The following is a 9,748-nucleotide window of genomic DNA, read 5'->3' on the forward strand; positions in this document are numbered from 1 at the left end:
AATATGAAATCATGCCAATCAAATATCAAATTTTCACTATAACTTTCCTAAAAAAGTGTTTTCCCCCAATATCTATTAATCACAAAGAAACAGAAGTTGTGAATGTACAGTTTAGAAAATAAAAACATTGAAACTAATGACATTATTATGACCAAGACACTTGGTAAACAGTGAATTATGAGTTTGGGATCATCAGGAAAAGGCTTTTTTAAACAACCCTCCAGACTTCAAAAAATCTCTTCAGGTAGTAGATCTGTCCCAATGTCATGGCAACTAGAACAAGAGCTTCAAAGAAGGACCAAAGGACCACTCTGTTGTTTGTGTTGTCATTGATTGCCCTGTGTATTCTCTCCCGAACTTCCATGTATTCCTGTTCATGCTTTACAGCTGTCATTGCCACTGTGAGCTTATTAATCATTTCTTCTAGCTTGTTCTGGTGAGCTTCTGTTTCCATGTCTTGTCCTTTGGGGGCCTCCCCAATATCACTGGTGAACATCACTATCTTTGGAGTCATGGTGGACATCCTACTGCTAAAACAAAAAAATGTTCCAGCCATGTGAGCAGCAAAGGTGTATTTCCCACTGGACTCCCGGCCTCCTTTATACATTCCTTTATTATCAGGCCCTGCAATCTCCACGTCGATGTCCAGGAAGCCACCCTCGGCCACCTCGAAGATGAGGCCCATCTCGGTGCCCGAGGTGACCTGCTCGAAGAAGCACTCCTCAGCATGCGCGTCGATGCTGATGAAGTAGCCCGAGACCGTGGCCCGGAACACCAGCAGCTCAGCGAGCGTCAACACGGTGGGGCTGGGGCCGAAGCCAGGACCGGGACTGCGGCCTCCAGAGCCGCCGTCACCGCTGCCTCAGCTCAACTGCATTTATTTGAAAAAAATTAACAGAAAGCTATAATAGGAAAAAGGAAGCAAACTACCATTATTTGTAGATAATATGCTATATTCCTAGAAAACCAAAAAGAATCATCTGACAATGGCTAAAAATGAAACGAGTCAAGCAGAGTAGCCAGCTTATAGATGATGTATGAAATTGGTAACTTTGTTATATATCAACAATAAACCACAAAGTATATGTAAAAGTTGCTATTCTTAATAGCAACACAGAAAACCACCTAGGGACAAAATTTCCAATAAATTCATGGAAACCATACAATACAAGAACAATAAAGATACAAAATTCTACTAAGAAAAAAAAAAGTAGACTCTATGGAGAGCCACATCTGTTCTAGATTGGGAAGACTCAAGACTGTACTTATGCCATTTCAACTATAAATTAGCCAGTAAATACATTGATTCCAATGCAAATACCCAGCATGCTTTAAAAGAATAGACAAACTGATTCTAAAATTTGTTTATCTGTGGATATAACCAGGACATTTTTGAAGAGAAATATGGATTAGCAATTGGAGATGAGGCAATTTGGGAGGAGGATTGACCTGTCAGAGTGAAACTGAATTATAATACTACAATAATCAAAACAAAGTTATTCTAGCACCTGTTAGGTGGTAAACAAGGCAATCAATTAGAAAAATACTGAAGCATATTTAACTATTTATAGGAATTTATTATACAAAAAAGGTCTAATTTCAAAGTCCACAAGTATTGATATTTGACATGAGTAGACACAATGGACATTTGGTAAAATCAGTCAAATTACATTGTATTAAGTATAATTGTGGCAGGATAGAAAGTAATAGTATGTGTTTTGACATGGAAAAATCATCTGTGAAAACAAAATATAAAATTTTGTAGGTTTTGGGAAAAGTGTTTTCTATTTTAATTTAATTTTTCTTTGGCCTTTTTATTGTAGTTTTTGGCAGTATTCTTACACTGTAGAACTATAAACAACAAAAGTGGAATTACCTGAACAGCTAGTCATTTATATCCATGATTATCACTTGCAAGTCTTCCCATGTTATTTCAATCTCTATATTCTAACTAGGTGAAAATCATGCAAACTATTTCAAAATGACTTGATCTGAGAGTTCTCCTGTCCTCTTACCCTGACTGCTAGTGGTTGTCTATTTCAAATACAGAAAAATAATTGAAGTTCATAATTTTAACTTCTTAACAACCTTCTTATATCTGGGAAATGTATATATCATAGTTAAGATTAATTCTCTGTGTCATCAACCCTGTCTTTCAGTAGTAATGACATTCTTTTAAGGAAATTTGATTATACAATTTCCCTTCCATATTGATTTCCATCAACAATCTGCTAGAATGGTGAATGAAAGAACTGAAAATACTTTGTAAATTATTAAATGGGTTGTGCACATTGCACCAAAAACTTAACTATATATAAGGAAGCATGCACATTCATTTCAAAGAAAGTCAAATTTGAATTAATGATTATAGAAGAAATGATAAGTGATTGAATAAAATAAAATTCTCCTTGAATGGTAAGTAAAAGCTATGTGCAAACATGGATTGAAATGTAGTATAGTTTTGTTCAACAAAGAAATATGATACATTTAAGACTTCCTTATTGCTATTGAAAAAAATGCTACAAAGGGGAAAAAAATGCTTTATCTGGAAAAGTCTGGGGCTATAATGAAATCATATTAGATTAATATTTTACAATTAATGAATGTTATATGAAGTTCCAATTTGGATTTCTTTGATGTCAAATTTTTACTGACATCTTTGTTTCATCTTTTATTTTGAATCATACTCGTTTGTCTACTACAAACAATACTTGTTATAAGATATTTAAATATATTTATATACATATAATAAGATATATGGAATATATGTATTTGAATATATTTGTGCATATATGTATATATATAAATATAATCTTTTGCCTCTGTGATCCCATTAATCATTTAGGTGATTTTTCTTTCCAAACCACATCGTTTTGTCATTACATGGACATAGCAGCAAATATAAATACACTCACACACATACACACACACACACAGATAAAGGTAATCCTATAAAAATCATGAAATTAGTGCTGATTCTCAAGATTTAACTCACTATAAAAAATACTTTACTACAAAGAAGACAGGATCAGTTCTTAAAGCCACTTGTAAAATGATGATAATTTCTCCATACCTGAGAAATATTTTTCCTGAATGAATTAGAGACAAATGTGGTGACTTAAAACTGATCCCTATACAACAAAGATGATAAAGGAGTTAACTACAGGACAGACATCTTAATCTGTAAGAGGTCTCTGGGGGTCAAGAAATCACATTCATTTTGCAGGATTATTTCAGGTGGCACAATTCTTAATTACTGTTAGATGCCTCAGAATAGAGACCTAAATCCATCTAAAACTCCTGCTGCAATGATGACAATTCTCCTGAGGTTATCTCTGCATCTGCTGTGTGACCATGTTCCACATTTACCTTTAAGTTTAAGCAAATTATGAAAAGCAACCCTGCTAAAGCTGTCATCATTGAATATCATCATCATCACATAACTGTTTGGACTTAAGAAAAAAGTTCAAACTGTAAAGGATTTTGGAAGCAGATGGTTGAACAAGAGAATCTGCAAGGACTTTCCAGGTTTCTCATCTTCAAAATGTCAGGCCATGGCTCTAATGTCAATTGTGCTAACATGACAGAGAATGAAATCTAGGCTCAGAAAAGAGCACCTGCTAGTCTAAGGTCACTGAGGTAGTGGCAGAGTTGAGGCTTGCACCCAATTTACAGTGGCTCCAAATTTCACTGCTCCTTCCTGTGTGAATGACTTCTTGCATATCACAATCTGTTCTTACAACATATAATTTATGGTTTCATGACTCCTGTTGACAGCCTGTGAAGTTTTAAACTCGTCAGGCACTTGTCTTTTTGACTTTCCCTTTAGACACAAACTAAGAGTTGTGTCAAACTAGCATCTCAAACAGCTAATCATGCAACATGAGAAGGCTGCAGGGGAGTCAGAAAGTTCCCCCTACCTCTCAGTCTTTACAGGGGTGTAGAATAGCACAGTTTCAAATTCCACATAGAAGATAACCAGGGCATTAACGTTGCTCTGTCAAGTTGATAAATTTAACAAGACTCTAGAGGTGCAGAAAACTTGCCCAAGAAGACTTATAATTCTTAGAAAAGATTTGGCAATGGTGGTGTTTTATAGAAAAAGTTTAGAGGTATAACATGGTAACTTCTAACTTGGTATGTTACTGCCAAAAAATCATCATAAAACACAATCAGACATCTAGAGTTTTGTAAAACCATTAATAACTCAGTCATTTCATTTGGGTTGGAATATTTATTTAAATATTAAAACACATAATATTAACAAAATGGGGTTCACAAGAAATGGCAAAAGAGTAATATTTGTTGAATGATATGAAGGTATTTGTTTCAGACACTTATTTGAAAATGCTCGTTTCACCCTCAAATGGTATTTAAAAAAAATTTAAACTTGGCCCATAACAGCAGTTCAGAAAGAACCGAAAGAAGTTTTGAGAAGCAAGAAGTTGCATCGGCCATATCTGCAGAGCAATGGAAGAAATTTTTATTCCCTAAGCTTTCTGCATAGCCAAGATCTATATAGTGGTGAACTCAAACAGATGTGTGGAAGTTCCTTAATGTAGTTGACTAAGAATTTGCTTTGAACCACTATATAGGAAATTTGATTCCTCTAGTCATAATAATAGGTGAGACACTGTTAAATGGATTGGGAAGTGTGGAGCAGTAATAACCAGACGGAGATAAATGAACTGTACAGAATTAGGGTGATAAAAACCAAACCTAGGCTAGACCTAAGATCGAGAGAATTCTATTAACTACTTGAGACAAAGGACTTCATCAATATGAGAAGGACAAGGAATTAAAAACAAACCTCATAATCTCACTGTGTTTACCTCTATACATTATTTAAGACATTTACATGAATAAACATAATATATTTCACCATATAAGAAAATGTATATACTTTGGTATATCATCTTTGTAAGTCTCATGATCTATAGTGCTAGCTAAATTATTCTCAATTTTTTGCGGTGCTTCTAGCAAGTACTGAGTAAAAAGAGTTTTGTCCAGTGTTGTTTTGCAGAAGTCCTTGAACAATTGTATACTCAATTATAAATACATTTAAGAATGTGCTTTCCAGATAGGTACATGAGGTAAACTAGAGCTTTTACTACGTAGTACTTTTGAGGAAGGCATTTTGCATACTAACTTCTCTGTAATTTGAGTTACAAAAGAAGACTTGAGTGCTGTATTGAAAGATACCAGATAAAAATGAGAAAACACCCTAGTTGTTTCAAACATAGAGATTTTGATACAAATAATTGATTATATGTGTGATACAAGAGTTGGAGAACCAGTGAAGCAATCTAAAGACTAGTAAACAGAAGGAACTAGATATCACTCCAAAGGCTAGAGGAAAACAGGTAGAAGTGATGTTACTAACCTGGAAGCCAGGGTCATTCTATGGGATGTAGAGCCATGGTGGAGACTGCCAAGTAGGTGCCATAAACACAGGGAGAGACATTATCTGGCAGGAACTAGAGCCACCATGGTGACTCAGACCCTTGTGACAACATCAGTGGCATCACGGGAGAGGAGGTATACCTTGATTTCTCTTCTCCTAGTCTCTAATATTCTACCAGTGCCTCGCATGGCTAAACCTAACTCTAAGTCATTTGGCAAAAGTCTGCATGAATGCAGTTCCTTGAAATAAAGAGCAGAGCAAATAAAAGACTGAGATGTGAGAGCAATAGGCAAATGGCTGGCCCAGAGGTTGTACAGTTACAAAGGGACATGTCAAAAGTATCTTCAGTGTTACACTTACTGATTATTGAACTGTTCCATCAATAATGGATTGAATTTCATATTGCACTCACAGCTATTAACAAACATTTGTATCTTTTCTAGCCTGCCACTTTGAATATGAGAAAATTCCCAGAAGTTATCCAATGACTGCTGGCTTTTAAGTACCATATATTCATAAGGAGAATTTTTTTCCCTTGTAGAATTATTTACAGACAGATTGTATGTGTAATTACCTATAGATTGACCAAAGTTTGCACATATTGATTGGTTTATGGATATTTAAAAACTTCTCTTTCTTATATTTTTGGTTTTGATTTAAACCACACTGAAGAAATGCTAATTTATAGATTTTTCTTAGATAATGGGGACATGGTGTTAGCTTTCAAGGAATTCAGTGGACAATTAGGCTTGTTATTAAATACTGGCTCTCATTTTGATAGGTAACCTTAAAAAAACAAAGACAAGTAGATTGGAGACAAAGCAGTATGATCAAATTAAGCTGCAAAATTCCATGCAAGCTTCTCAGAGGAGAAGATGTTTGAATTGAGACTTCAGGCATGAGTGGAGTAGAAGAAATCATAATTCAGAGACATGTGGTACTGTAATTTTAATTTGGTATTTTATAGTTTATTTTTACTTTATTTCTATTACCCAAATATTAAATGTTCTTTGTAGAACAGCTAAATAATACACATATGGGAAAAAAAGGCTCCATTAATCCTACAAATTGGAAGCAAACATTCTAACATTCCAATGTGTATCTTTCCAGATTTTTTATGCATATATCAATTTATATGTAGAAAAAAATAAAGTAATTCTTGCAAATGAAACTAAATTATGCATTTCATATTGTGGTTGTTTTCAAATGAAATATATGATGGATTTATCTGGCAAAACTTATAAGCTCTGTGTCTCTTAGATTGAATAGTTTTTCAATGCATACTTTCTAAAACTAATCATATTTTGTTAAATATTTTGGGCACTTCTAAATATTCAATATTATGAGCAATGCTCCAATAAATTTCCATATTCCTTTTAAAGTATATAATTAACTATATTTTTAGTATATATTCCTAAAAGTATCAAAACTATATACTCAGAATAAAGGCATTTTATATATCTTGCTCTAAGAAAATCTTACCAATTTATAGACAAGTGTGAAATTTTTTAGAAGTTAGGGAAGAGGGTAATCTTTTAATTACACACATCAACACTAGACATCATAGCTTATTGGTATGTTTTCTTATGCAAAAGTAATTTTTCAACTTTCTTAAGCAAATACTGTCAAATTTCATTTTTAAAAGGGATACCTGGTTGGAAACTTGAACAGTGATTTTTACAAGCAAAATGTTCTTTAAAAATCTGCACTATTCACAGTTGTTTATGCCCAGTTAACCAATGCTGAACATTTAATTACAAAAGCTTTGCTACTCTATATTTAAAGGTTTGTAAAACTTCCTGATGTAGCTTATGTAAAAAAAGGAGTTGTCAGATATTTAGAATTTTGAGGAGAAATCATTGTAAGCTTAAGCACATTGACACGAGATGGTAAGAAATGATCAAAAACATGTTAACTCAATACTTCTGTTCTAATAATAGGCCAGGGGTATTAGTTACTTAACATTTTTTCACACTGCATTTGCCTCCACATTCCTGTCCATTCCTCATGCTGGGCATACCAATTGGGAAATCAAGCTACATTTGCTTTGAAAGCATTCTTCTATTTGTTCTTTCCTTCCTTCCTCTTTTCCTTCCATCCTTTCTACCTTTCTCCCTCTTTGCCTCCTGCCTTATGTTTTAATTAATTAATTCATACTATGTTTTAAGTACAGAAAAAAATTTAAATAGCCTATAATCTTACCAGCCAGATAATCTCAGTGATTAATTTTAAATAAAATGAACAGTCTGCCAAGAAGGCCAAACAGCCAACAACAGTACCAAATGAGAAGCAAATATGTCTTCTTTCCATTTTCCAGACCCTATTTTTTGTTTTCAAAGTTATTCATTACCAATTTTTTTCTTTTACACCTTTCCAGAAAAATAATATGCATGTACTAGCATATATGTAAAAATAATCTCTCTATTCCTATGTTTATCTATAGGTGGACATGCATATCCTTTTTTTAAAAAACAGAATAAATCATACAATGTGCACTGTTCTAAGCTCTAGTTCTAGAGAACGTTGCATAACACAGATAGATATACACGTGCTTTTTACTAATGCCAAATTATTCTGTTGTACAAATATATACCATCGTTTAATTGTATCAAGGGATATTTGGGGATGAATTCTGATATACCCAACACCCTGCTGAGAACAACTTTACTTGAGAAAATAAGGACGCAATTTAGGGCAACAAATGACAAATAAAAAATAAAAATTATGAGCTCTTTAAGAGTAAGTTTACTTTGTTCACGATGGGAATTCCAAGCCATTATCTTGAGTTTCTCATTACTATGTTTTTGCCTCAGATTCCAATGAATAATTTTCTTAAGTAAAATTTAGATCTCTAAATGATCCTGTAAAATGTCTTCAATGAGTCTGCAAACTTACCAAATGTCTTTGACTTAGACAAAACATAATTGATATTATGTAATTTTTGGATCTCACAAGGCATAAAAGGATTCACTTTTTGGTCTTAACCAGTATTATCTCCAAATCAAGAAAGTTAACTCCTCAGCATGAATGTCTTAGAAAATAAGCTAATTGATAGACTTGAAAGTATGCTCTAAAGCAGATATTTTAACCATTTGGAAGTGGCATGTTAGATTTTGTTTTAGTACAGTTGCCTGGGTAAGGTTTTTACCTCACTCTCCTATGTTACAAGATTGAAATTTAGATGCAGTCTAGATCATGGATAGTGCAGCTGTATCTTTTATAGCACCCGAAGCACCCTATGCTTTGTGTTTTTAAAGACCAATTCTATTTGCTGTTTCTTGGCATTAAGAAATACAGTTAAACAGCATCCCCAATCACGTTACTTGTTCTGCTATGAATTCTGTTTGCTATGCTGCTATTGCATTCAATATGTGCATTTACATTTAAGTTAACATCTAGAGTTGGATAAAATGATTTGGAACATTTTACATTTAGTGCTAAAGAGAAGACATTTGATATTTATTCGCACTTTGCTCACCACCAGTGATTTCCAGATCTAAAATCACATTACATTCTGTTTCACATATAGTGGCATTTCCTAAGTGTCCTGTCATCATACTTTACTATTATTAAACCAATAACACTGGGTTATAATCTCACTAGAAGTCCAGAAGGAAGACTCTAAAAGAAAAAAAAGAAGGCTGAAGGGCTTAAAATATAGATGTAAATTAAATTATTACAGACATTTTTGTATAATTCTTCCATAATATTTAAAAATTTAGAAATAACAATATGGTCCTTAGTGTATGTTCAGCCAGGGTCAATGTCTTGACAGAAATGTCACCAGCATATTAAATAAAATTCCATTTCTTTGTATAACTACTATATATGTTCTCAAGGTCCTTGTCGCAGAGTAAAGTTGAATAAGACACAATTACTGCATGTCTGTAGAACTGATAGAAGGATCTGGACATATTTTAACTGTTCAAATCTCTTTAAGAAGGTTACAGGTATACTGAGACAATAAATTCATGATCCTAAGATTCACTGTGAAAAATATCACTTGGAGAAAAAATACTGCCCTTAAGGATAAAATAAAATCAAATAAGAGGAAGGAAAAATGATAAACAAATAACAAACAAAAAGCAGCTTTTCTATCTTAATAGTAAAAGTCAGTTAGAGAGAATGTAATAATTAGCCATAGTACTTACCAGCTACACATTAGAATTTTCCAAGTATTAAATCTGCATATTCTATGTAATTACTTACTTTAGAACCCTCTATAGCTTCATAGTGTTCTATGTTTTAATTAAAGCTCTAGTTAATTTTAATAATGCTCAAGAAAATTCCTATCTTCTCATTTTAAATGTATTTACTTTGTATTTCTTTGTCTTTTATCTCTCT

The 9,748-nt window shown here is 33.3% G+C and overlaps 1 protein-coding gene across 1 annotated transcript; it reads right to left on the reverse strand.

The window, feature by feature from the left end:
• Positions 1–208: 208 nt before the first annotated feature.
• LOC132494750 (transmembrane emp24 domain-containing protein 2-like) lies at positions 209–3,433 on the reverse strand. Its single transcript, XM_060105957.1, has 2 exons — positions 3,370–3,433; positions 209–861 (listed from the first exon to the last, which is right to left on the reverse strand). Exons 1-2 carry the CDS (start codon positions 3,431–3,433, stop codon positions 209–211), a joined length of 717 nt encoding a protein of 238 aa, XP_059961940.1.
• Between the last annotated feature and the right edge of the window lie 6,315 nt (positions 3,434–9,748).

Source organism: Mesoplodon densirostris, chromosome 8 (assembly GCF_025265405.1).
Source record: "Mesoplodon densirostris isolate mMesDen1 chromosome 8, mMesDen1 primary haplotype, whole genome shotgun sequence".
NCBI classification, from domain to species: domain Eukaryota; kingdom Metazoa; phylum Chordata; class Mammalia; order Artiodactyla; family Ziphiidae; genus Mesoplodon; species Mesoplodon densirostris.